General features: G+C 48.4%; 11 protein-coding genes across 11 annotated transcripts; 3 read left to right on the plus strand and 8 right to left on the minus strand.

The window, feature by feature from the left end:
* Positions 1 to 1,875: 1,875 nt before the first annotated feature.
* N7519_005721 (aromatic alcohol reductase) lies at positions 1,876 to 2,871 on the minus strand (the record flags this gene model as incomplete). The annotated part of the gene is made up of 3 exons (XM_057292497.1): positions 1,876 to 2,304; positions 2,387 to 2,728; positions 2,788 to 2,871. The coding sequence occupies 3 exons, from the start codon at positions 2,869 to 2,871 to the stop codon at positions 1,876 to 1,878; spliced, it is 855 nt and encodes a 284-aa protein (XP_057147308.1).
* Positions 2,872 to 4,864: 1,993 nt separating this feature from the next.
* Positions 4,865 to 5,954, plus strand: N7519_005722 (NmrA/HSCARG family protein; the record flags this gene model as incomplete). The annotated part of the gene is made up of 3 exons (XM_057292498.1): positions 4,865 to 5,440; positions 5,489 to 5,830; positions 5,880 to 5,954. The coding sequence occupies 3 exons, from the start codon at positions 4,865 to 4,867 to the stop codon at positions 5,952 to 5,954; spliced, it is 993 nt and encodes a 330-aa protein (XP_057147309.1).
* A 414-nt stretch (positions 5,955 to 6,368) lies between these two features.
* N7519_005723 (tautomerase family protein) lies at positions 6,369 to 6,815 on the minus strand (the record flags this gene model as incomplete). The annotated part of the gene is made up of 1 exon (XM_057292499.1): positions 6,369 to 6,815. One exon carries the CDS (start codon positions 6,813 to 6,815, stop codon positions 6,369 to 6,371), a length of 447 nt encoding a protein of 148 aa, XP_057147310.1.
* A 2,210-nt stretch (positions 6,816 to 9,025) lies between these two features.
* On the plus strand, positions 9,026 to 10,369 carry N7519_005724 (PTH11-like integral membrane protein; the record flags this gene model as incomplete). The annotated part of the gene is made up of 5 exons (XM_057292500.1): positions 9,026 to 9,214; positions 9,279 to 9,315; positions 9,372 to 9,439; positions 9,498 to 9,939; positions 9,996 to 10,369. 5 exons carry the CDS (start codon positions 9,026 to 9,028, stop codon positions 10,367 to 10,369), a joined length of 1,110 nt encoding a protein of 369 aa, XP_057147311.1.
* Positions 10,370 to 10,934: 565 nt separating this feature from the next.
* On the minus strand, positions 10,935 to 12,749 carry N7519_005725 (uncharacterized protein; the record flags this gene model as incomplete). Its single annotated transcript, XM_057292501.1, has 1 exon — positions 10,935 to 12,749. One exon carries the CDS (start codon positions 12,747 to 12,749, stop codon positions 10,935 to 10,937), a length of 1,815 nt encoding a protein of 604 aa, XP_057147312.1.
* A 1,053-nt stretch (positions 12,750 to 13,802) lies between these two features.
* On the minus strand, positions 13,803 to 14,590 carry N7519_005726 (nitroreductase family protein; the record flags this gene model as incomplete). The annotated part of the gene is made up of 3 exons (XM_057292502.1): positions 13,803 to 14,005; positions 14,067 to 14,181; positions 14,255 to 14,590. 3 exons carry the CDS (start codon positions 14,588 to 14,590, stop codon positions 13,803 to 13,805), a joined length of 654 nt encoding a protein of 217 aa, XP_057147313.1.
* Positions 14,591 to 15,382: 792 nt separating this feature from the next.
* N7519_005727 (uncharacterized protein) lies at positions 15,383 to 16,384 on the minus strand (the record flags this gene model as incomplete). Its single annotated transcript, XM_057292503.1, has 4 exons — positions 15,383 to 15,987; positions 16,041 to 16,137; positions 16,189 to 16,254; positions 16,307 to 16,384. The coding sequence occupies 4 exons, from the start codon at positions 16,382 to 16,384 to the stop codon at positions 15,383 to 15,385; spliced, it is 846 nt and encodes a 281-aa protein (XP_057147314.1).
* A 266-nt stretch (positions 16,385 to 16,650) lies between these two features.
* On the minus strand, positions 16,651 to 17,895 carry N7519_005728 (putative integral membrane protein; the record flags this gene model as incomplete). Its single annotated transcript, XM_057292504.1, has 3 exons — positions 16,651 to 17,122; positions 17,183 to 17,682; positions 17,731 to 17,895. The coding sequence occupies 3 exons, from the start codon at positions 17,893 to 17,895 to the stop codon at positions 16,651 to 16,653; spliced, it is 1,137 nt and encodes a 378-aa protein (XP_057147315.1).
* Positions 17,896 to 18,510: 615 nt separating this feature from the next.
* N7519_005729 (cytochrome P450) lies at positions 18,511 to 20,118 on the plus strand (the record flags this gene model as incomplete). Its single annotated transcript, XM_057292505.1, has 1 exon — positions 18,511 to 20,118. The coding sequence occupies one exon, from the start codon at positions 18,511 to 18,513 to the stop codon at positions 20,116 to 20,118; it is 1,608 nt and encodes a 535-aa protein (XP_057147316.1).
* Positions 20,119 to 20,795: 677 nt separating this feature from the next.
* Positions 20,796 to 21,121, minus strand: N7519_005730 (uncharacterized protein; the record flags this gene model as incomplete). Its single annotated transcript, XM_057292506.1, has 2 exons — positions 20,796 to 20,956; positions 21,025 to 21,121. The coding sequence occupies 2 exons, from the start codon at positions 21,119 to 21,121 to the stop codon at positions 20,796 to 20,798; spliced, it is 258 nt and encodes an 85-aa protein (XP_057147317.1).
* Positions 21,122 to 24,266: 3,145 nt separating this feature from the next.
* Positions 24,267 to 25,954, minus strand: N7519_005731 (putative MFS transporter; the record flags this gene model as incomplete). Its single annotated transcript, XM_057292507.1, has 4 exons — positions 24,267 to 24,893; positions 24,968 to 25,512; positions 25,578 to 25,686; positions 25,751 to 25,954. 4 exons carry the CDS (start codon positions 25,952 to 25,954, stop codon positions 24,267 to 24,269), a joined length of 1,485 nt encoding a protein of 494 aa, XP_057147318.1.
* Positions 25,955 to 26,481: the final 527 nt, after the last annotated feature.

Here is a 26,481-nt window from a genome sequence, read left to right on the forward strand (position 1 = left end):
CAGGATAATTAGTTAATAAGTTAATAATAACGCAACTTCTTATCCCTATGATACGCAATTCCGCGATGATGTCGATAAAGTGGTTTTCCATCATGCCTCCATGTTCTCGCTCACAATATTCCCAGTGTGCCAACGCTAGCAAGCGAGTTGAATTGCCTCAAAGACGACCAACCCCACTGATATCCGATCACGCCAGCTTTTCAATATTAAGGTGACAAGGCGAAATAATCGACGATATGCTTTCTCCGTACAGCCACGATGAGTGAGTTACAAGTCGTAAGAAAGAATAGAGCGCTACATATGACTCGATGTAAGTAACTGATTCCAATGGAACGGGTTTGCAATCGGAAAGTGAATGGAAGTTGATCATGATACTAGCTTCTAACACATACAATTCAATTGCTGCCAGTGTAATGATACACTGAGCTGAACCTAGGCTTGAAGTGTATTCGAGCGGCGAAGAGAAAGCACCAGCTTGTGCGGCAAGTACTGTGAGCCAAAGAGATGTCAAAAATATCTCTACTGTTGGAATCACAAATTGACGCTCAAATTGAGGAATGTAAACCGGCGCCAGGGCAAGGTAAGGAGCGGCAAGACTGAAGGTGCATATTGCGACAGCAAAGGCATACAGCGTGGGAATGGTGAACAATAATGTGCATAATACTGTTAAGAGTGAGAATCATTTTATTTCAGTAGTAGAGGTAAGGGGGTCGACACACTGTAAACTGAAGTACCAAAAACGGCGATTGCCAAAGATGTTTGGACGATACGAGCCACACGATACCAGGGAATGTTCAATGCCATCGTGTAGGCAGAGCTCAGTTGGACAATGTGCATCTCCCAGTCTGTTTTGAAAATAGCCCTCCCCAGTAGGATTGCCATCTCTTTTCAATTCTCCAACATCCGAGTGACAGGCAGCCAAGACTCGAACATCGGGGAGGATTATTGATCATGCCGAATGCTACCTAGGTATCGAGCAGCACCCAGGCTCGTTGGTATCCGCCTAAATGGATCGTCAACATCCACTTCAGATGCTGTTCTAATCTGTTCAAAAGCTAATCGTTAGGATTCTGCATTACCGAAAGGAGGTAGGCCTGAACTTACAGGTACCCACCAAGCCAGTCCAGTCCATTGAGGCGCGATATATTTTGGAACTGGTGACTTTGAAGTGAACACAAAAGCCAAAGTATGTTGGCACTTGAGACATAAGCTGACTACCTAGGTAGGTACCTAGGTAGCACCAGCACCACGGGGTGAGTAATCTGGTAAACATCCAGACGCGCATACCTGCCTCGAAGGTTTGTTCCCCGCGCCAGGTAGCGGACCCCTGGTACGTTGACTTCAAATTTCCTTTTCATTCCATCATCCACTAACGTTGGCTTCGAACAAGGCATGGAGGAAACAATCGCTGAGCCACGGTGTCATTGAGGAAAAGAGACAGGAGCGAGAAGAAGAGAGGAAAGCGCGAGGAGAGGCAGGACTGTAAGTGCAGCCCAGCAGATTGTTTCCCTTCTCGATCGCTGACAAGCTTTTATCTCAAGTGGCCCGAGTTGAAGCAGATGTGATACACAATCAGAGCGAAGTGACCGACTCAGTAAAACCGACTTTATCCCAAGCACATTGCCCTATAGCTTCACTTCCCGACTCTAAGAGCAAGTCTGGAAGAAAATCGATCGCACGGCCGCTGTTACTCGCGTCCGCTCTTTCCTTCTGGCACCCGCTTGGACTATGTCGATACAAACATGCAGAATAAGCTCTCCACAGAAATTTAAGCACGACACGACCGACAACTTCGAGATAGTTATTGATAGAATACGAGACGAATGGACTTTGAGGCAAGACCCTGTGGAAGGTAAACCTAGCTCAGGTAAATATTTAGAGTACATCCTTGACAGCCTGCTCTATATCCTCTCTTGGTAGCCCCAACTTGTCGTCCCACAGCCCATATGGCCTTGAATCACCCAGCGCCTGCTTGCCAAATGCCCCACCCCTAGTCAAGTCTATTATCCCCGCAAAATCGCCCGCTGCAAGTCTTCTCTTGCCTTCAGCAATGACCTTCTCAGATGTATCGTGCTTTACTGTCCATTTCTGGCCGTCGACTTTCTCGACTACGTCCAAAATGTCTTTCTGGCTGACATTGAAAGATGACACAAAGACGTATTGGTTCTTTGTCTCATCAGCGTGGTCAAGCATGGCAATAAGAGCTTTGCCGATTGTCGAAAGGCTGGTGGCAGTGAAGACTGAAGTGCCGCCATCGATGAGAGTCACAGTTTTGGAAGAGAGGTCAAAACCGAAAAAATCCCACTTTCATGGCCCAGTCGAAGAATGCGCCAGTAACGAGACTCGACCAAGAAATCTCAGACTCTTTTAATCGGAGGTAGTCAACTGTACCCGCCTTGGCTGGTAAGACAACAGGGTTGACCGCGGCAAACTCGGGGTTCCGCGAATAGGGGCCGAATTCACTAGGGAAGAATCTCTTCACGCTAGCGGCTATGGCAGCATCAATGAACACCCGCTGGTCGCCTGCTGCGATTCCGCCAACCATGCTTATCACCACATCCTGACCTTCCATTGCACCCTTGACAGAGGACATGTCGGTGTAATCTGCTTTGAAGACAGACACGCCTTCGGGGAATGTCGATGTCGACTCTTTGCGGGTCAGGACGCTAACTTTATATGGAGAGTCCAGGAATCCTTTGAGGACGGGGACGCCTAGATTTCCGCCTGCCTATGATATATTTAGGTCAGCAGGATGCGCAGTAGGATCACTATGGACACGTTATGGACGAGCGGCAGCCTTAGGGCGATGGGTGGTGCGGGAAGAATGATGATTTGTACCCCAATAAGCAGAACATTTTTGAGCGAGGCCATTTTTGATGGAATCAAATACTTAAACTTCGGTGCTCAACTGAGAGGCAAGTGGCAGACAGGTGAGGAAACAGACGAGCTTGGTGCGAAGCCTCTGATCGAAAAGGTCCTGTGCTACTTATATTGAAATGTTAGCTCACAAACTCAGGCAACTTTGGAGCCTTGCTTCGTGATGGGATTAATAAACAATATTTCAAGCATCGTCCCTAGCTTGCTTAGCAATATCGCATGTAAAATAGTGATTTGTAAACATCGACCATTTCGTCCACGGATGTGATCGTATGCCTGCCAGCCGGGCTTACCGGAATCCGAGCTCCTGTCAAACTGTCACTGCTTTTCTCGCCTCTGGACTGCTCTGCTCACCTCCACGGCCGGTCTGTGCATGGCGTAATCTTTCATTCGCATGTCTTCAATCTGCGGTCTCCGCGTGTTCCCTGCATTGGTCCTGCACACTCACTGCGGTTGCTGCCTGCAATTTTTGTATCTCAATATCTGTATCCGGTGGCCTTGTTGACACTGGTGATCGAAGCTTCTTGATGTACAACAATAAGGTTGATGCGGAGGTCGATGGTAAAAATGATTGGGTGATGGGAAAGTCAAAAATGCCGCTGCAAGATGTGATTCGTGTGATTGACAGTGGTGGGCCCACTCGGATCCTCCCCAGAGTGGGTCCCAGTCCACCCGCGACTCTCTGCGTAGTTGATCGGATAAAAGGTAACAGGTCATGCCCACGGGTCCCGACGAATGAATAAGGTTAATGATGAATTTGGAAAGGAAGATATATAGCCACATGGGCTCTAGAGAATCCAGCGATCAAAGCGCAGGAGGAAGAGTTGTGTTGTAAAGAGAGCTCCCAAAGTCGAATAGCGTCACGCGAGCCAGCATGGACAACGCCACCCTGCTTCGCAGAGGCACATGACTTTGTTTATCTATCCATCTGTGTCATCTCCAAGTTGGTTGTGCCGTACCCAGCTACCCTCTCTCTCTAGTTCTACTCGTAAATCCTTCAACACCACGCAATCCATATTCCTCACGACTGCAACAGCCCCAACCCCCCAGCCGCGACCACCAGGGCCCCCCCCACATAGTCCCCAGACCCCCTTATCCCACCCTCTCGGCCCCTGTATTGTTACCCATGTATCCACTGTGCACACGATCGTCCACGCTGTCAACAAAACCCCCATCTCCTTCTCCTTCTTTTCACAATAATACCAAAACAGCGCTGCCGCAACAGCCACATCACGTATACCAAGAAAAACCATTGATTTTGCGGTTATCTCGCGGCCTTCTGATGTGGTAGGCGCGACCCCTAGAGAATCTGCAGCAACGGATGGTGCGAGTATAGATAAGACTCCCAGGGAGAAGACGGTGCCTGTGAGGCCAAGACCGATGAGGCGCCATGTCGAATGAGTGAGGAGGCGGTTTGGGAAAGCCATGAGGAGGTCAGGCTTGAGAAATTGAGTTTGGGTTCTGTCGATGGGAAGATTCAATGGAAGAGCTCGTGGATGATCGCGGATGAGAGACGCAGGTTACAAATTGCCCACGTTATATATCCGACCAATGCCCTTGGAACCCACACACAATTGGGGTTCTGCGTCACCGTGGAATGAGAAGAAAGTAGCTTTGGAAACTATGAGGCTTGTGGGGGAATAGAAAGAAGAGAGCTTAGAAATGTATTGTGCTTGCTCTATGCTGGGAGGGATCATATCACTATGGAATAGAATAGATAGAAGCGTCATTAGTGATTCATTTGCTTTGTCAGTCCAGTTGAATAATAATCACTCCGATGAAACTCTTAACTTGGAATTTATAATGAATGTGAGCGGATGAGAAACCTTGCATATCGTGATTATTCAACAGCTCAGAAGTCTCCGGGCCCCATTCCAGTTTTGGCTAGACCCCGTAACTTAAAATGGAGGCACTCCATCTCTTTTCTTTGCTCACTTCAATACATCAGGTTTACCAGCTATCCAATCAGTCTTCCGATCGCACTCTTATGGCTTCTAAGCTAATTGTCATTCTCGGTGCCACCGGTAACCAGGGCGGTTCTGTTGCGGAGACGTTCCTGCGGGAATCCGGCTGGCGTGTTCGCGCAATCAGCAGAAATCCTCTCGGGTCGAAGGCTCAAGCTTTGGCTGATTGCGGTGCAGAGGTTGTCAAAGCCGACTTGGACAACCCATCCTCACTTCTCTCGGCATTTGAGGATGCACATGTCATTTTCGCGGTCAGTGACTTCTGGGGCTTGTATGGCGATCCCGCCAATAAAGACAAGGCAACACCAGGTCAACCCCTCAATGCCTGGGCCGCCAACCATGAGACGCAGCAATTGAAGAATGTTATCGATGCTGCGGCAAAGGTCAAGTCTCTGGAACGGTTTGTGCTATCCTCTTTGTCTAATGCGACCAAGTGGTCTGGAGGGAAATATACCCACGTCTATCATTTCGATTCAAAGGCCAAAGCCGAGATTTACGGGAGAGAGAATCATCCAGAGTTGTGGGCGAAAACCAGTATCTTCCAAGCTGGGTACTTTTTGAGCAACTTCGTCTCAAACCCGATCACTCTGCCAAGAAAGGTAAGTCCTTTCAAACCCTAGTTTTCAGCATTGGCCTAATCTATCCAGAATGGGAACGGAGTTGTCCAGTTCATCGGGGGTCTAGACCCGGACGTCAAGCTACCCTTTATTGCTGCGGAAGAAGACTCTGGCCCAATTGTCAGGGCCCTGGTATTTGACTCAGCCAGAAAAACTGTCATTGGCTATAGAGATTATATCACGCTGCGTGAATTGATTGAAATATTCTCGCAAGTGACTGGTATGAAGGCCGAGCCTGTCATACTACCAAAGGGTCAGTCGGTTGTTCCTTTCCCGCCTGAGCTCCAGGAAGAACTTGATGAGAACTGGGGGTATTGGGAGAAGTTTGGATACGAGGGACGAGGCGATCTAACAGTCATACATCCCCAGGACGTGAGTGATATATTATTTCCCACTTGGTTCTTAATGCTAACTTGTATAGTTGGAACGAGCACCACAGCTTAGTAGCGTGGCTGAGTACTTCAAGAAGCAGGACTGGTCCAAGGTACTAGGTTAGTAAGGGCTGGGGTGGTTTAACAGGTTTTTAGTTTGAATTATAGTACACATGTACACTAGGATTATGTATTCCCGTCTACTGTGTTAAACGGGCTTCAGCTTGGCCCGGTTTCCATTGTTATGACTTAACCAAGTCTTGATGCTTGGTCTAAAGCTAAAAGAACCAAGGAATTGGTGTACTGAAAATGAAATGGTAAGACAGGCCTTCATAATATCAGGGCACACAAGGTAGCAAGATTACGAATAATAGGGAGATAAAAGAAGATGTCCAATGCTTGAAGAAATATCCAATTATGGAGGTGCCATATAAACGAGCTGGACAGAATCACCGAGAACACATACAACAACCACATGGTGAGTAAATACCTTTCAGCGGCCAATGCTTCAGAATACACCCAAAGTTGATCTTGGGAAATTAGTGGGCGCCATCATATAGACTTGGTCTATTTTCCGTCGTCCACAGCTGCTCTATCTCACTCCCAAACGGAGGAGGAATCATTCCATTGATCCTCCATAGTCTTCTTTCGGTCTCGTCGATGTGGAACTCCCAGTCATAACCCTTGTCGGCAACATGGGGCTTCAAAGCCTTTGCAATCGCGTTGGTGGTGCGCTTATAAGCGTGGTCATCATTTTCAAGTCGAACAGCAATGTGTTCGATTGAGATCCGAATAAACGGGTTCTCGGTTCTTCTTTCCCCGCCAACCCAGATATCTTCAGTTGAGAGTTTGATAAAGTTGACAACCACATAAAAAGGAGGAAGACCGATCCCAGTGTATATCTTCATCACGTCCTTGGTCAGGGCTTGCTTTGAGCTGGCGTCCTCAAAAGTGCCGGGAGGGTGGTAAATGAGCCAAAGTGGCATTTTGATTGTAATTGAGAATGGCTGAGGATAGACTCAAGGGAATGCAGTGGAAAGGAAAGTAAAAACAGGAATTGCGATCAAATCCTGAGGGTTTGTCTGATTTTGGTAGACGAGAATCCGGTCTTTTACGAGTAAACAACCTTCTCAATAAATACGCAGGACCCCATCATGCTATTTAATGTTTCTGCCTCTTTTCGATAACTCAACATTCCGAAGTTAGTAAACAGCGGCTTTTCGGATGGCACACGGCTCTACATAATAATTACGGTTTAATTTCATGCCAGGGTCTCGTCAACCACGAGAAATCATGACAATTTCAGAAGATTTGAACTTGTACCCCTACAGCCCTGGAGAGTCAGTATCGTTGGTTTTCTAAAGAAGTCCCAATCATTATATAGTAGGTAGGTAGATGAACCAAGCGGGATTTCATGGAGCCCTCCAGTGGACGCATCGGCCGGATGAGTAATCGCGATGGACGCGAGCTCCCGCGGACTGTTCAGGACCGTGCTCAATTTTACTCTTGAGATCAAAAAGCGGCAAGAGGTTAACACTAAAATGGAAGGAGACCTCGGGAAAGATCTTGATTGCAAGGCATTATCTGGTAATATGGAAAAGATTACCATGCTTGTCGTCGCCTATGCTCTACATTTTGCAGCCAATTCTTCTCATCTTCCTAGCTACAGCACTAATAAAGTGAAGGATGTCCAAGGAATGGGAAAAAAGTCCTCAAAAAGGCCTAGGAAACATTGTCCAAAACGGAGATGGCAAGGCGGCATAAGCCGCCGATTATTGTACTGAAGTGATATGTTTGCATCTTGGATACTACAAGAGCATCTCGTATTGTACTCGGCGCTCCAAAATGGACTTGAGGTCTGCACTCAAGTGCCAAATAGTCTTGTCTCCGTTGATCAGCTTGTCCGTGCATCTCAAGATATCCTTAGGGGTTTGATATGCAAGTGACGCGACGCAGCTGTGGACGGTGCGTAGGGTAGTAATACTCCGTGGCCAGCGACACATGGGAGTTCCGTGCGCTGGGTCATTTCATGACACTTTTGTGTGGGGGCCATCCACTTCCATAATTGGACCGCAGCGATCATTGCATGGTTTCACAACTCCCCTACAAAAGAAGCCATTCATGTTTCACGGCTGACTGGTACTGGTCCAGGATGGCGAAGAGTGCAGGGCAAAGCGGTGCTATCTACTCCGTATGCAGGAGTAGATTGAATAGCTCGGGAGATCAAAATAGAGGAGCAATAAGGGGCGACATAAATTAACCCGATTAGGAAATGATGTGACCACTCTGTCGGTCCAACCATTCTCTTCATTTTCTTCCCTTTCTTTTCTTTCCACTAATGTCCTTTGTCGAATGTCTAACATGAATTGGTCTTAACACATATATATGTTCTGCCGTGGTACTTACAAGATATGTACTGGTCCTAAGGTCATACGGCATGCCACATGAATATTATCAGAATGACAGCACGAGGCTGACGGATGCCACCCCACCCTGCACTAATTTTATTCATGAAAAATACATCTTCAGCCAGTGAAACCACCGCATACTGTCCACCAAAGTGGATCCTATGGGCAGGCCCATACCCAACGAGGAAACTTGGAAAGATACCTTCTGTTTTCCTTAACTGACTTGGCAGCCACATGTCAATCCTTACCCCGTTCTGTGAGCCCCTCGCAATATTGTTCAGCCATGGTGGAGATTCGGTGAATAGATTCCCGCGCTAAATGCTCCTATGGTCTGTAGGGTGGGCCCCAAACCACATGGCGTATACTGGAGTCATCGCTTAAGCGAGTCAAGGCTTCCCAGTGACCTGGATGGAAACATGGGATCACCAGCTGGTGCCGCGCTATTGAGCAAACTATTCGAACCTTGTGGGGATTTCGCGTTAATCACCTACCCAGGTTGGGTTTTGCCACGCGTGAAATTGTTCTCCGCAGTTTGTGCGGACATTGAGATCGTGTTCAAATGAATTTGTCCCCGCTCCCTGTCTCCGACAAGGATTTTCCTGTCCTGGTATCAGATTTACATTTCCCGGCACTCTCGACCCCAAGTTCAATGCAGTGAGCTGCATCGATCCGAGGCCACTGTGCTACTGCTACACTAGGCATGATCGATTGAAACATCTGGACATAGCCGACACGCTCGTTTTACAACCATTCTCGCTACATTTGGTCCTGGACTTTCGATATTCAATATGCACGATTTGATTCACGCGTTGCTTCCTCGGGAGGATGATAATGGAGCCTCTCACGGTCGACGGGCATTGGTGGTGACTGCGGTGCTAACCACCATCTCAATCGTCATTGTCGCAATGCGGTTTTATGCACGACTTGGATTGATGAAAATCACCGGTCGTGAAGATTGGGCTATTCTGATCTCGTTGGTATGCCCTCGAAGAGCCACATCTAGTGCTAGGTGAGCAGTTCACTAATAAACCAATACTATAGATATTTTCCATTATCTACCTCGCACTCGTTGCTGCCCGTAAGTTCACGATGCGTCGGAGAATTAAAGAACCACCCCACTAATATGGATGACAGAATTACATTATAAGATGGGTGTCCACTCAGCACTTCTTTCCAGTCATGTCTTGCAGCAACAGCTTAAGGTACTCTTTATTCTTTGCATATTCTCTTCGTTGGCAAACTAACCTGACTTCTTCTCAGTGTTTGTGGGCTGCGATTCCCATGTACAACGCCAGCTTGGCATTCACGAAATTCTCCATTCTTTTCCAATATCTGCGCATCTTTCCCGGCAAACCTTTCCGCCTCGCCTGTTATGCCATGATGGCAATCGTGGCTACCTACTCGTCATGGGCCTTCGTGAGCGGCTTCGTGAACTGTGTCCCCGTGGCCAAATTTTGGAACAAGGACTTGCCCGGCAACTGTCTCAGCTTCGAGGCTCTCTGGTTCTTCAATGCTTCAATGAACATTGTTACCGATATAGCGCTACTAGTGTTGCCCATGCCGCTCCTTTCCAAGCTACAGCTGCCCCGCACGCAGAAGATCGCCCTAATGGGCGTCTTCGCTATCGGTATTTTAGTTGTGGTCACCAGCATCCTCCGGCTATCTAGTCTACGTGAAGTTGCAAAAAGTCCCGACACTTCCTGTGCGTCACTTTCGTGTCTCCCAATCCATGGAACCCAAGGCTAATCCACCAAATAGATAGCAATGTCGGAGCCGCCTACTGGACCGCCGCAGAATGCAATGTCGCCATAATGTGCTCCTGTCTTCCATTCTTGCGACCAATTATCAGCCGCATCTTCCCCAGGCTTCTCTCGGCAGGAAGCTCAAATCGCTATGCTGCCAACAAAACCACAGTCACGAACCTCACCGGAACTCGCAATCTGACACGTCATACTCAGCTCTATAGCCAGAACCAGGATAAAGACTATGATATGTATTCGATCAATGTTAAGCCTGGTGACCACTCCAGCCACAGTTCGCTTGGCGGCATCGAGGTTACCACCGAGATGAGTGTTATGCAGGAGGCGACTTCGAAGAAGAGCAGTGAGCATACCCTTGTTATGGATGCGTGATGACTTTTTATTTATTCCTTCTTTTCGATGTATATATATTTGTTCGGATATACAGCCGACCTTTTGTGCTGTTTATTCTCTATGATTGCGTTGGGGCGATATTCTTTGGGGGCAACTTCTCTTTCTCTTTCACTTACGAGCTTGGGTTCGGTACTTTGATGTATATATTTGGGGGATGGGTGGCCAACTGACAATTCTATCATTTCCTTTTTTCTTTAATAATGTCACAGGATTTGCATACCTAGGTAGATCATTCCTCAATCGAAAGACGTAGCCAAACTAAGATGCCGTAAGAATGAAAACGCAAAGGACGCTGGATATTGTGGATGATACCAGTACCAATTTTACTGTACATATTTTGCATATGATTGGGCTGTAGTAGTGATAAAAGGATGCCGGTCACTGCAAATTCAATTACGTACGGACCTACGCTGTGTTATTGGCTTTAACAATTGTAAAATGTGTATCAAATGAGGGTAATATCCGGGGCCTGATCTAAGAAATCTATCTCTTAAAAAAAAATAAAATAAAATAAAACTAAATAAAACAACCGAGTTGATCCAAATCAAGTAACGTGTTCCTTCTCCTCCTCCTTCGGAATTCTGACCCAAATAACTGTGACCAACGCAGCAAGCAACTGTGCCGCAAGGGCAAACCACCAAATAGCACGCAGCCCATCAAGACCAATTTCCCCCGACGGCCCTCGATCAACACGGGTCCCAATAGCATCAGCAACACTGGTCATAATTGCCGACGAAAGATTCTGATTCGTAACCAACAAAGCGCCCGCACTCCCCTGATAGGACCGCTCAACATTACTAGTAATGAAGATCGAAGCTGCCGCAAAAGCAAGGTCAGGCCCGAAAGTCACCAGCGAAATACCCGGGAACGAAAGCGCCCAGTAAATGGTGTTTGCAGTCTGCGGCAGGAAAAACGCCGGTCCAAGCGTGAAGGCTAGCATGGATACCGCGTAAATATAGTGACCGGGGACGAGGTGCAAAGTGCGGGCAACGATCAACGTCGCCAGGACACCGACTAGCGCATTGGGGATATGATACAACGCGACAGCAATGGGACTAGCGTGCTGAATACGCAGCCAGAACTGAATGGCGTAGAACTGCCAGCAGCCGAAGAAGGACCCGAAGCCAAGGAAGTACGCGATCATCAACGGAGTGAAGCCCGGTGTGCGCCAGAGACGGTTAGGGATGAGAGGGCGAGTTGCATTGCGCTCCGCGAAGAAGAGTCCGACGAAGAGCAGGAAGCTCACGATGATTAAAACGTAGGTGTAAGGAGACCACGAGGCGACGGGGCCCTGAGTTAGCCCAAATAGGAGACACACGCAACCACCGGCCGCGCAGAAGCCGCCGATATAGTCGAATTGCTTGATCGACGGGGCTTCCTTGCCGGAGGCATCGGCCATGGGTCGGAGGGGTGGGATAGCGAACCAAGCTGCCGCACACAACAGCACGCAGATAATGGCGTTTGAGCCGAAGATCCACGGGAGGTGTTGATACAAGGCTCCGCCTTGGATCGCACCGAGAGAGAACCCGAACGGGGCGGTAGCGGCCATTGCGGAAAACACGCGGTTCTTGCGAACACCGGGTGTGTAGACGCGGCCGAGGATGCTCATGCTTCCTGAGACGAGGACGCCGATGGCGAGACCCTGCATGGCGCGCATCACGAAGAATAGGACATAGCGGGATGGGTGAAGGGTGAACGCGCCGACTAGGTTCCATGCGGCGAGCCAGGCGAAGGCTCCGACCATGAGGAGCTTTGGTGGCATTAAGTCTGTTAGCGAGCCGGAGATGATGACCGATAGGCCGTTGGCTGTGTTGAAGGCGCCGACGACCCAAGGAAGCTCGGTGTTGGTGATGCCGAGGGCTGTTTTGATTTGTTCTTGCGGGGCGAGCATGTCACCTAGCAGGAAAGAGAAGAGCATTAGGCCTGCTGAGCAGACGAAGATTAGGATGAGCTCGGCTGTGAAGCTCGAGAGCTCGGGCGGGATGCCTTGCTTGCTGCGGGTCGGGGATCCCGATTCTTCGTCGGAGCTATCCGGATAAAAGCGAGATACCGAGTCTGCATGTTTTCTGTTCTTCATTTTGCTTGTTGTATCGAGAGCGTAGCTCTCGTTGTTTTCATGACCCAGGCCATTGATGGAAAGGTCTTGAAGGGCGATCTTGTCCACAATCTTGGTGTTGCCCATCAATGGATCAGGGGTTTGTGCCCCGGTCGCTGGTGTTGAGTATGTCCTTGTGTAGGACATTGAAGAGCGACTGGATACTGGTGCTGAGTCCCCATCTTGACCTTCTGGGCGGGTCTGATCTAGATGGTGGGGCTCATTCGCACGAGAGTCTGCACCCGCGGGCGGTTCAAACGACATTGTCAATTTACCAGAAACCCGACAGTCCTAATGGTGCTATGAGAGCAATTTAGGGAGTTGAAGAAGAGGGAGAGAGGGAGAAAAAAAGAGGATGGCGAAAAACGGCTAAATTGATGATAACATGGAGTGGAGTGGGTGGAGTTTTGATTTTTTATCCAGAATAAGGTCAGGCATCTACTTTCAACTACAAAGTACGTACGATGTACAATGTATAACATCTACGACCTATAACGTACAACATACAACGTACCTCCTGCATATCGATGATTCAAATCACCATGGTCATCAGAATCCCTTGCGGAAGCTTGCGTACACTCTTAAATAGTGGATCTAGTTCTTGTTTCGAGAACGACAGGTATGTTTATAGTCATGCCTAGCGATTTGGTTCTAGCGCGAAGATCTCCGGATAGTCATACCCATATTGGCACTCGAGATCTTTCACTTCGCTTCTGTTCCCAGCCAGATAAAAGAATCTGACAAGGAACGTGGCAATTACTTCCAAAATACGTGGGAGCAGTAGATCTACCCCCGAGATCATGCTTGGAATGCCAAATGCCACTAGAGAATGAATTGCGAATCCAGTGTAAATCAATGTCGCCAGCCTTGATCGTCAGTGATTGACACGATAATTTGATGCCCAAGCTCTTCCTACGAGTTTTTCATCCAATCGGATGCACGGCATGGCGGAATCCGATTTCCGAGGCCGAAGGGAGACAACGGGACCTTGCATCAGGCTGATCCTCGGTTATTATCAGACCGCTATTCCGTGATGATCATTGAGGATCCTTCTGATCTACGCCTAATCTTTAGGGTCTTAGATCCTATGGAGGCTGAACTTGGATGTTCGACTAAGCTCTGTAGATCACGATCTCCCTGCATGCATCCGACGTCATATCGTGCATACCCTCCCCTTTCTGAGATGAGTCTTGAGTCTGGACCGTGCAGTCCAGCCTACTAATTTTGAGATTTGCAAAATTGCGTTGAAACTGAAAATCCAAGTCATTGCTCTTTCATTCGTGAGTGCTAAATTTATATGCATGCGTCTTTATGTGCTTATTTGCCGAACACCTTGTAGCGACCTTCAATAGGAGCGAACTGCTTCTCACCAGGCTCAGAAGTGGGAACACCAAAGACCAGCTGGGCATCCAACTTCCAGGAAGCGGGGAGGTCCCAAGTCTTGGTAATCGGCTCATCGATGAGAGGGCTGTAGTGCTGAAGGTTGGCGCCGAAGCCCTCAGACTCAAGGGCAGTCCAGACTTTGTGATAGTTAGTTTCAAGTTACTTGTTTCTGACCAAAGGCCGAAGAAAAGTACATACCAAGGTACTGAGACATAGCATTCGACTCCTGGGCAAAGGGATCGAACTTGTCGGCGTAGATGGCGAACTTCTCCTTGATAGGAGCGAGCGACTCATAGTCGACAAAGAAAAGGACCTGGATTACTGTGTAAGCTGATGATTCGCCATTTTGGCACCGAATGGAGTCATATTGGGGAGGGCAAACGTACGGTTCCATAGGCAGCGCGGAAAGCCTCCAACTTGGGCTTGGTGGAAGTCTCGAACATTTCCTTGGGGACGTGGCCAGCGGCGACCAGACCCTCCATGACATTAATGGCAATATCCCACACCTTCTTGTGTTCCTCCTTCAGCAGGAGGACAACACGGGAGGTCTGGGTGTTGAAGGAGCTGGGGACATGGAGCACAGAGTCCTGAACAATGCGCTCAATGACATCGTCAGAGACGGGACTCTCGGCCTTGAGGCCGTAGTAGGTGCGGCGCGACTTCGCCAACTCCAAAAGAGAGGCAGTAGCCGGGTTCTTGAATTCGGGTTGAGTGGAGCCCATTGTGAAGGTGTTGAGGGGAGATAGGTGGATGATTAGTGGAGTGAAGTGGTATATAATGATTCCAAGGAAGAGAAACAACAGGTGAACTGGGATGGGGTTTTTATACATGTGGATTTATGGATCTCACGATCCCCAAAATGTTTTTCTATCGCTTTCTCCCGCCATATCCTGGGTGCCTGGGCCCATCTCGGAGTAAAAAATGGCCACTCGCAGCCAATCACAGTGCAAAAAAACTGCAGATCGAACGGAATTTGACAGTCCCGACCGAGGGGCTTGTAGGTAAGCAAATGTCAGCACATCATTATCAATACGTTACCAAGCATTTTTCCGGGATCAAGTCCGGAGATATTTACTTGAAAGGTTCCGGGTTCCGATTACATCGTTCCAATCATTATCACTTCTATAAGACTATTCTCTATTATTAGGGCCCTTCATTGAAGATATCTCTATTAGGGCCCTGTCAGGATTAGGGATCTATGGAATTTAGGGATTGTAGAGGCTATTCTAGTACATTGGACCTCCGTGGGCAACAACGCGATGATTATGTAAGCGGTTCGGATTTTCTCGCGTGCGCATTTTTCTATTTTTACCCAAAATCTGTGCGGAATTTATTCCTAAGTGTGGAGAAATAATCGCAAGCCAATCAAATCATCAGATTCGAACTACAATGTTGTAGTTATTCTGTTCCTGAAATCCAACCTACCTCACCATAGGTCCAAATTTTGATATGGTCGATATAACCATGGCATTTCGGTCAAAATAAAAATCCAGTCCCTAATTCACACCTCAAGTTCAACCCCAGAACATGACGCCAGCCACCATTCCACACATCAATGCCACAGGCGCAGCCGTCTTGACTCCGTGGTTTTTCATCGCCATTGGCACAGTGACAGTGGCCCTAGGGGTCTGATTCTGTCCGCAGTCACATTCACAGTGGCACGGGATAGAGCTAGCAAGAACAGTCACCGTCACTGTCGTGCCATTCTTGTGACCCGGTGAAGTTCCATTGCCGAAATATGTTGGGCCATCAGTTGTCATGGCGGTCGAATTCAGGAATCCAACCAAGCCTAAGCCAACAGGATCAGTGGTCGGGGTCGCAGGCGCAGTCAAGGTTGTGCCATTAGTTGAAACATGAGAATCGGCAGAAGCTTTGGTTTCGGTTGCGGTAGCAGGCGCGGGGAAGTCTCCGGTATCTGTCACAATCAAGGTTGCCGGGAAAATCCCCAGGGTGGAAGCGTCACCTGTGGCTGGAACAAGCACTGTAGCCGAGGTGATAGCACTCATTAGATGTGAGGACTTTGTTTCTGTGCAAGATGCGCCGGTGGGTGTTGGAGAACCCATGAGCGTGCAACCTGAAGTGAAGTCAAATTTGTAGCCGTTGGCAATCATGTCATATGCTATGTGTACAAGTCAGTGTAAAGCCGTGTTTGGGGGCCTGCTATATTCTTACTGCTTGGTCCGTAGATAACGGTCAGATCTGGAGTGAATCTGTGGCAGGCTGTTTGGTCCGAGAGACAGTTGATGCCGTAGGTTGTGGTTGCATCTTTCTGCATTGATTGTTAGCAATGAATAACAGCAGAAGCAGACAAGATACATACGGCACCTATGGCCTTGCCTCCATAGCCCTGGAAGTAATCAGGTGCATTTGTGACCCATGGAACCGTCTGTATGTTGTTAGTTTCCTCATTATATTGGTGGCTTTGCAGGTAAACAAACAATTGTCGCGTCTTGGGCAGACCCGAGAGCAACCCAGCATAGTTGGATACCCAACGCGAGAAGATATCTGAATAACATTTTGTAGATTATTGACGAGATCTTGAGCAGCGTTTTCTGGAGCAGATAATTTTCAGCAGAAGAAATATTTTTGGCACGCGAGGTCTTGAAATGAAAGGCGATGCAGGTCCAAAACAATGTAGCATAAACAATCGAACAATGTGAATGGGGAAAACAATCGACCAAATGATTGGAAAGAGCGAATCGCCATTGGATGCCTGGCCAGTAAGGCGTTTATTTCCTAGTTTAGTATATATATAGAAAGTTTCAGGAAAGAGGTCTTGATATCACTTCAGTCCATGAGACACAGCCCATTCCTGCTTCACTGAAATCCCCAAGCCTCCTTTCTCCCTCTGATTCATATCCCTGCTCTCTCCAGCTTCAAGAGACTCTCCGCTCCTACGGGATACCCCTCCCGTCTCTGCGGGGTTTTGAACTGCGATGCCAACCTCATGCTTTGGCCCGATTGGTCGTAAACACAGCTCACTTGAGTCATCCTGCAGCGGCTGGAATTCGCCATCGCCAGTAGACCTGGATCTTCCAGACGGAGACGAACATTTATTCGATGGGCGAGCTGTCACCTCAGGTGTGTATGCTGAACGCCCTAGGAGGGGGCGCATCATAGGGACCGATGCGAGGATTACAGCGAGACAGGGCTCTAGGCCACTGAAGATGTTGGCACGTGGAATCGAGTAGGTGATGTCGGTGAAATCCATCGTGGAGAGTATGGAGATACGAAGAATGCTGATGATACATGTGCTATATTCTAAATTAGCAGATGCTTCCTGGCGTTTCCTTCACTAGCCGTGTAAATCTTACACTGCTCCCAGCCCGAAGATAGTGATGAATGTCACTTTCTTATACCTGGCCATTTGCAGCTTATATAGCAGCGGCATCGGTGTCACCAGGACAACAACGTCGGTAACAAGGTTTATAACACCTGTCGCCGTGAATGAGGTGACCTGGTTACCGCACGATCCCCCAGGAATAGTCTGGTCCCAGTTAAAAGCGAAGGGCCGACAGATCAGACATCCAGCCAGTATTGTCCCAATAGTCCAGGCGACAATCACACCCATCGTTGCCCAGGATACTCGCACGACCCAAGTGACAGGGAATATGCTAAGATATAAGAACAAGATGGAGATCTTTGTACAGCTGAGACTCAGAACCCAGAGAAATTGCAATGGGATAATTAACTGAAGGAGTTTGGTGATCGGCTGGGTGCCAAATTTGATTGCAATTGCAGGGACATGATCATAACCGATGCCCGCTTGTATCACGCCGGTGATGCTGATGGACTGGAGGCCAACGGCGAAGATCTGTATTGGTAAGCATAGTTTTGATAAATTCACTGGACAGATACTTACGCCACCGGCAATTATGAAATAGTCACTCAAGATCCATCGCTTACGCGCAAGATGATGAGCTAGCAGTCGCAGGCATACCGCTGCTACGGCTAGAACGGAGAAAGCGATAGCCACGCCCAAGACCTGCCTTTGGGCTGGCGTTTCTATAGGGAAAGTAACAACCATCTCCCATTCTCGCAGACTTATTAAGTGGGAAAAAAAACCTGGGGAACGTTATTAAATAGATAACCTGAAACCAGCTCATCTGCAGCTAGCAGGGATGTCGAAGATAGCCCGGGGGCCAAAATCCTAAACTGGCCAGGGGTTATACGCGGTTTATTTTTTAGCTTTGGCACTTCTGCACCAGATAATTCACATTTTGTGGAATGAATATAAATAAGCAAGAACCAGTAATTTGGCAAATCCTTCTGCAAAGACAAGCAGTTCATTAAGATGGAGGCTGACACATCATACCGAAATTAACAACGATATCACGGTCAATGATAAAAAGACAATTCCACTCTTCGGCATATGACAGCTCAACGTCTCCCCTGGGTCCTCAATAGAAGCACACTTATTGGTGGGCCAAGTCCCGCTTGTACTAATAACGAGTCCGTCGCTTTTTAGCGCCTTTTGACCTCTCAAACCAATGAAGAGGTCTAGAAGGAATAATAGAGCTTGGCATAATATCCGAGTCATGCAAATGTTTTTACGCTATGTGAAACTGCGTCTCCCTCTTCTCCGCAATACGTCTGATATGTCAAACGTGGTCTCCTCAGCCCCTGCATTTCTGTAACCAATATGACTACAACACCTATCGCGGTCGCGGTGGCGTTCGGTCTGTTGACATTGCTCTACATTGTTACAGGGAAAAAGAAGGGAGTAAACAAACCCCTCCTTAAGCTTCCCCTAATCGGCGACCTGCATAGCTCCCCCATTGACAAGCCACTTTCAAACTGGGACTCATGGACGAAAGAAAATGGACCTATTGCAGTACCGAAGCTCTTCGGGATCATACCAATTGTGGTCTTGAATTCCTATGAGGCTGTAACTGAGTTGTTCAGTCGCCGCAGCCAATGGTACAGCAATCGTCCGCCCTCCGTCAGCATGGAGATGATCACGGGGGCTAAGCCTGGGCAGTCAAAATTCACTCTGATGCACGACTACGATGATCACCTCAAGTTCCACCATCGCATCCTGGCGCCCAGTCTCGGTGCCCTCGCCGCCCCACAGTACCATCCATTGATGGAGCTTGAGTCCAAACAGCTATTATTTGACCTCTCAAATGCTGCACGGAAGCTTCCCCATGGCATCAGCACAGAAACTATCTATCCACTTCTTGAGCGCACTCAATCTAGTGTCATACTTGCTCTGCATTATGGTATGCGCATCCCAAGCTTCGAAGAGCATATCCTGCACGAGATCATCGACATCCAAACCCAAGTAACCCATCTCGCTGCGAACCCCGGTATTCCAGATATGATCCCGCCTCTGCGCCACCTGCCGGAATTTTTGTCACCATGGAAGCGAGCAGCCGACAAGCTCTACGCCACACAGGTGGACCTCTATATGCGCCTCTTCCGGCATGGAAGGGACTCGGCAGGCTGGAACTCCACCAAGCAGGCCATTGCCACAGCGGAGAAGTATTCTGAAAACGGTGTCCCCGATCTCGACCTCGCTTTCACTCTTGCAACATCCATCCAGGGTGGTATGGAGACTTCACCGCGGCAGCTGCTGTGGTTGTTCATTGCCGCGCTGCACCAGCCGTCCTTCATGGCGCGGGCGCACGCCTTGCTCGACGAGGTCGTCGGCCGTGATCGCCTCCCCCGGTTTTTGGACCGTTCGGGACTCTCTTTCATTGATGCTATTATGCATGAACTTTTCCGTTGGCGGCCTATTTCGCCAGGTTCAATTCCTCGTAGGGCGGACCGGGACGACGAGTTCAATGGTGTCAAGATCAAAAAGGGTGTCACTCTCATGGCCAACGCGTGGGCCATCGGTCGGGATGAGAAGGTCTTTGATCCCGCGCTTGGAGACACTCAGGATTTCGTGCCTGAGCGGTGGCTCCAGCGTGATGACGCCGGAGAGGAAAGACTGCGAACGGACCTTCCGTTGCCGGTCTTTGGGCAGGGCCGTCGTATCTGCCAAGGAAAGAGGGTCGCTACAGATGGATCTTTTATGCATGTTGCTTGCCTGCTGTGGGCGTTTGATATCGAGCCTGCTGATGGGGAAGAGGTGGATCCATGGGCGATGGTCGTGGCAGGGTTCATGACAATGCCGAGGGAGGTCAAGTTCAAACTCCGGCCCAGGGGTGACTGGGTACTCGATGTTATCAATAAAGAGTGGGAGACAGCAGAGAAAAGTCTCGGGAAGGTTATGGGGACTGATGTTGATGTGGAAAATAAATGATAGGATCCCAAATGGACGTTTCATGTCACGACTATATATATCCGGACTCGCCTTGCAATATAGGGGCACAGAGGGATCTCGCCAGCGCGGGTCTATTACACATTTGAGTACTCATCTCACCTTGAGATGGGTGCCATTCATATTTGAATGAGTTCATATTTCAGCTAAATGAATTGCCACGTCTGGGCAATCTCCATTTTAAATGGCGGTTAAGGCATTCCCTGTCTGTCCCCACCCACTAATGGGGCCAAAAGACAATACGTGCCGGTATGTATACGTTCGCTAAAACCTGTAGTTCATCGTTTAGTGTGTCAATAGTGGAGTCTGTTTCCTGGTCGACTATGCAACAATGTGGGACCTTAGTTACGATACCGAAAGTCCTCGTTTAGCTCATTTGTTGGACCTATAATAGCAGCAAATGCCCAGGATACTACACACCTGACAGACGAGCAGAAAATCTGAGTGAATATCCATACATTTTTCTACCATGCGTATCACTGCAGCTGTTGCAGCCCTGTGCATGGGTACCTTGCCGAGAGCTGCCCATGCGACTACACCTGAGACTTGCGTCAGGCATCCCAAATGATTCTAAAAAATACAATCAGATGACCAGGTATAAATAGTGCTCAGCCCTCGGAGCCACTGCTCTGAACATCGCAACGGCGGTGACGAATATCTCACTGATCTAGAATCGATGTTGCTCGCCACCTCAGTGGCAATGGGACTTCGGTGCCGGGAATTGAAAAGCTCTGCGTTGTTGTCGTCTTCATCATTGGTTGCGCGTGACTTTCATCAGGCTGCATCCACACTCGTTCGACCGCTGGCCGTTCTTCCAGAACTGTTGCGACCAGCATACTCCGTATAGCAACGCTAGCTCCCTTTCCCACTGTCTCATATGGTGCTCACCATCTGCCCTGGCCACAGCTGTGGGGGTGCGTGACCGGCCTCGGCGATATGAAGTGCTTTCAGCTAACCAAGATGTATTTCTCCAGTAACGCGGCATCAAATCTCATCATCGTCCACCATTAGCTGCCATGATTGCGGCAGCTTATGAGGTACCGGATCAATGGCGGAGACAGATAGCAATGCATGCCTTATGTCACGCACAATTCGGGCAGTCCTTCTCGCAACCGTTTCAAGACGTCCAGTCTCGTTAGCTGGATGAAGTCGCACCCATATATAATGAACAGAGTATCCGTAGCCGCTCCCGCATTGTCAAAGAAGATGGATGGAGAATGACGGACGAGGGGTGAATAAAGAGCCGGATGGTTCTGCCGGGCCAAAGCCTGCCGAATCGTTGGGTACGAAGCGTGAGGACTTTCGTCGGTTTCAAATTGGGTCGGCCTTTCTGCTTGGGTATGGGATGTAGGGCACCGTCATGCTGTACTCCTGGGTGGGATCGGTTTCTTTACGGTGGATGTCGAGTGATCGGCGTGGATGGGAGGGTGTATTGATATTAATATTAATGGCTCACAATTTGGTGGGAAAAAAGCCAGGAAATGAAAAAGGTGCACCTAATAATTTATTCAAGGAGGCCAAGAATCGAACGCATGACTTTACTATTCGGGCTCACTTTCATCCCTCCTTCCTAAAATGGGTGTCTGGATAGCTTCATGTTCTGACTCTATATGCATGTACCCTACACTTAAAGACTTCATCGACCACCGCCATCGAGTGTTCAGATTTGTTTCAAACTTGGCAGATAGCAGCCTGACCCTATCTAGGTTCTTCCTTTCAAATTTAAGGCTATCACGACACCAAGAGGGTAGACAAAATGTAATTTAAAATTCTCTAGTGACATCGCTTTTAAGTGTTTGGTCCTATATGAAGAACACAACGACTAATATTTCAACCAGCCCCCCCCCCAGTGGCCCAGGGGAATAGCCCCTTGCAGGAGAGAGAATAGCCTCCTCCCCACTGCCGGTTCGGACTCTTATATACCCAGGATGCTTGGCAACTGTAGGTCCAGATAGCGGAAGGCCATATAAGGGAATGTCCGGAGGAGGGGACAGAGGTGCCGGGCTCCTCTCTGAGGACTCTGGTATACCATGTCCTGTCTTGAGGTCTAGGAACGGTCTAGATTAATGGGGATTTTTTTGTTCTTGAAGCTATTCACATTTTATTTTATCACGTCTCTTTCTTCTTGATGCTATCCCCAGCGTCTTCCAGAGTTGCTTTCCTCTCCTCTCTTATTCACTTCCTTCTTCTCTATTATCATGGCCTCAAGCCCCCCTACCGCTTTCCCTTCATTCCCAACATCCTCCCCATATTGATGCTAAGCTCATCTTTCCCACACTCAACTTGAGATTTGTTTACCTTCCTACATCTATTTTTCCGTTCTATCCTCAAGTGACGCTTACTGTACCAATTAAGGTTAAATTGGTGTGTTTCCTACTTTTTCAGTTTCCATATTCTCTTTGGATGCTAACGCGTTGTTATTCCTGGGTATTCACTCTTGTCTCCATTTCCGGTCTAGGTTCCTATCCAACCAGTGTCAACACTCCCCGTTCCCATTACACAATATCGGTCTCTGGAGCAAGCGTACACGACATCACTTGATGCTTCGTCGTTCTGTTCCGCTTGCCCTCAACTGACCACGGCCCTGATATACACAGCGAGACTGCTTGGATGAACGACTGCGCACCAGTCAAAGATCCAAGTAGAACAAGGGACAGATACAGCCCGCTTCCCGTCGACTTTATGGCTGCTTCTTCAATCAAGCTCGTGAGACACTCCAATAGCTCGACATTGATGCCAGCAAAATGATGCCCAGGACGGACTCGACGATATCGTGGTTGGTACGAACCCCGCATCTATGTGCTTGGGTTCCACCCAGTCGACACTTTCACCACGCAGAGAGGTGTTACTTGTCGTGAGAAGTGAGCTTTGGGACCAGTCCCCTGCCGAGGTGTGGACAGAGGAAACCATTATATCCTCAACCGCGATGTGCACAATCTTACTCGGTGAACAATTTACAGACACGTACAGTGTAATGCCAGCACAGCCGAACGCTTTCGCAACTTTCAACGCGTTTTAACGTCTACATTACTATCGGCAGACTGCGAAAGTCACTCAGGTCCGCTGGACGTCGACAGGCTACGAGAGATTGGCTATCAAGATCTGGTTGCTGCAACACAAATGTTGAAAACTATACGTTCAATCCGTGGCTGAAAATCTGTTTACATTTTAGGGGCTGACCCAATACCATGGGTGCGGAGCACTCGACGTCGTATTCAACAGCCGGAAACATGAAATTTTGATCGGAGGGCATGTTGACGAGCATACTCGATGTCATGTACAACAATCCGAAGCTGAAAGTCGGTTCCACGTGGGGAGCATCCAATCAACATTCGCCCTAGCTTACCGGACGGGTTTCTGAATTATACCAGCTGTCATCTGGCTCGGATTCCACTGCGTGAAAGACACAGAGGTTGAATTGGTGCAGAAGATAGTGACATCTAGGTGGCCGACAGATTGGTTGAGCAGCTATGGTCTTCCGTCTTGAGACACTCGGTGCTATCAAGTTTTCTATGGGCCGAATTCCATTATAGGTAAAGTGCCTCCTTCGTCTTACTACGTGTCACACCCATGGACATCATTGATAACAAGAAAGTGTTTTGTGCTACTCACGGATCGACATTTTTGCAATTACAACTGGATGAATAGCTTTGTTTCTTGGATTCCCGAAGGACTACATGTTTACACGGAGGCAACACCTGCATGTGAATTAAGATCAATAGATTGGCCGATTCGCCGTCGCTTTTATGGGCAAGATTAGCAATTTCATCTCGAACAATGGGAATAAATATTCAAGAGGACGCATGAAGGTCAAGCGAGTGATACTTTTTGGGCCAAGGGGTCAAGGGTAAACACCACAGTGATATACACTACTGCGTACATTATCAGGCCATGATCCGTCAGCATTTCAGTATGTACGTACGTATGCATGCATTAATTAACGTCCGGCGATGAGGAGGTGTAGGCCGTGTGCCTGCTACCTCCCATGGGGTATTGGGGATGTGCTGAGCTACAGCTGAAATCTAATGTACATAAATTTCCTCCCAGAAGGCAGGCAAGTCGAACAATTTTGTAGCAAAAAATGCCAGTTGGCTGAGTATCCAGACGTGTAGAGTGGACTGCAGAGTGCCTCAGTAGACGTAACGGAAAGAAGGATTCTGTTTATCAGTGAGCCCAGCCCACCTCGTCTCGTCAATCTTGTTCTCATCAACGTGGCCTTCAGTCTGATCTCTGCGGCGGTTCTGCCACTTGTAATATAAAAAGAGCACGACGGATAGAACAGCCGCCGAAGCCTGGGTTGCGAGAACAGCAATCTTAGCTGGTCGGTATTCCGGCGCATCGCGTGACTGGAATGTCTGAGGACCAATGATGTTTCCGACCGAGAAAGACCCAGCGACCAGTGCACTAGCAAACGCACGCTTGGTATGTCCAGCGCAGTTGGCCATGGTCCATTGGTATAGGATCGGAAGAGTAGCCACGATTGCGTTGACAAGATAAATACCGATCAAGACACCAGCTTTGTTGCCTTTGGGCAGGAAGGATAGTAATCCGCCCCCGATGATCCCAGGAATAGTACAGAGCACATTCCATGCCCAGCGATTGGAAGTCTTTCGGATGCCAAAGCCAACGAGAAGTGTGAAGAAAATGCTAACAATGCCTGATGGGGTATTGAGAAGCGCTGAGATGGGACCGGAGAAACCAAATCCGGCAATCAGAGTCGAGGAATATGTCGTCACCACACCACTTGACACGGAGATCTATGCAATATTGGTTAATGGAACTGCAGGGGATGGTTGAAGCAAGGGGGTGAACGATAGAATGTGAGACGCACCAAAATTGTTGTCACAGTCAGGAGCCACAGCTGAATATCGCCGAGAGCCTCCAAGATTTGCCTCAGGTTCAACTTTGTGCTCCACACTCCAGTTTGGTTTTCGCTGACGTGTTGAAGGAGGGCCACCTTCTCGTTATCAGACAGCCAGGTTGCCTTCATTGGTGTATCAGGAATGAAGAAAAATGTCAAAGTTCCGACAACCATTGTGACCAGCCCGAGAACAAGGAACATAACTTGCCAACCCTCTAGTGAGGCATTGTGTACATGCTGGAATCCAAAAGATATAATACCTCCAAGAATCTGGGCCACGCCAAGACCCATATACCACACAGTGAACCGAGGAGCTTGTTCGCTTCTCGTGTAGTACTGGCTGCTAATGAGCATCAAGGATGGTCCCACGGTGGCTTCGAAAATACCCAGGAAAATTCGTGCTACTAGCAGGGTCCGATATCCTCGCGCACCAGCAGAGGCGGCAGCTGCGAGTCCCCAGAGGAAAACATTTCCTCCAAGCCATTTGGCAGGCGGTACTTTTTGCAAGCAATATACTGCAAATCAGGGATCAGCAGTGTCGATCAAAGACAATTCCGTCAAAATAAATCTACACACTCACCGTTTGGTACCTCCGCAATCAAATAAGCAATGAAGAACCATGTAGCGACGTTGGAAAAATCATTGCCGACGAGTCCCAAGTCTTTTTTGATTCCCATAACGGCTGCATACTGTATGCATAGATCATCCTTGTGTTAGTCACATGGCCTATGCGATTGGATAAGTCAAACTCACGTTCAGCATGACCTTGTCCAAAAACTGCAATATATAGCAGCAAAACATATAAGGCATCAAACGTCGATCAACCTTACGACGTAAAGCCCGCAGATCGATTTGAGAGTCAACTGCCCCATTTTCGTGGCCCTTGAGATATACCACAGCATCATCAACTTGACCTTGGGGAGGTTGTGGAACTACCTCTGGTTGAATTTCACCCATCGCGGAAACAATAGGGTGAAAGACAAGAGACAAGATAGATAATAGGGAAATTGGGAAAGAAAAAGAAAAGAAAATGAGCGACAATGTTAGTGGGAAAAAGGTGGGAAACACAATGGGTTCATGCAACAAAAAGCATAAATAACGTCGCAATCACCGTGGAGTCCGCGTGGCGACACGTTTCACACTTAGCAACGAATAAGAATTAATAAATCAACGACCCAAGGCACTAGATCCTTTGTGGGGGAATTAAACTTCATATATGAAGGGGTGAGCTAAATGCCAATAATATGCATTGGAAGAACAACCTTGCAAGACCGGGCGAGTACGGAGGAGCGAGTAAAATGACCATTATCGGTCTATTTCCGAAAAGGAAAGAGAAAGTTCAAGTGAGAACATTTTTAGAATTTTTAGGATTTCTACGCATAAGCCTCTTCAATCTGCTTACACAGGCAGGTAAAGCGCTTGATTCCAAGGTTATGTTCTCGTTCACTCTCTTTCCCATACCCCTTCGCACGCTCTCTCCTCAA

This window comes from Penicillium mononematosum, assembly GCF_028829835.1.
Source record: "Penicillium mononematosum strain IBT 11891 chromosome Unknown utg000003l:1.0-8172316.0:1.0-8177699.0, whole genome shotgun sequence".
Classification (NCBI taxonomy): domain Eukaryota; kingdom Fungi; phylum Ascomycota; class Eurotiomycetes; order Eurotiales; family Aspergillaceae; genus Penicillium; species Penicillium mononematosum.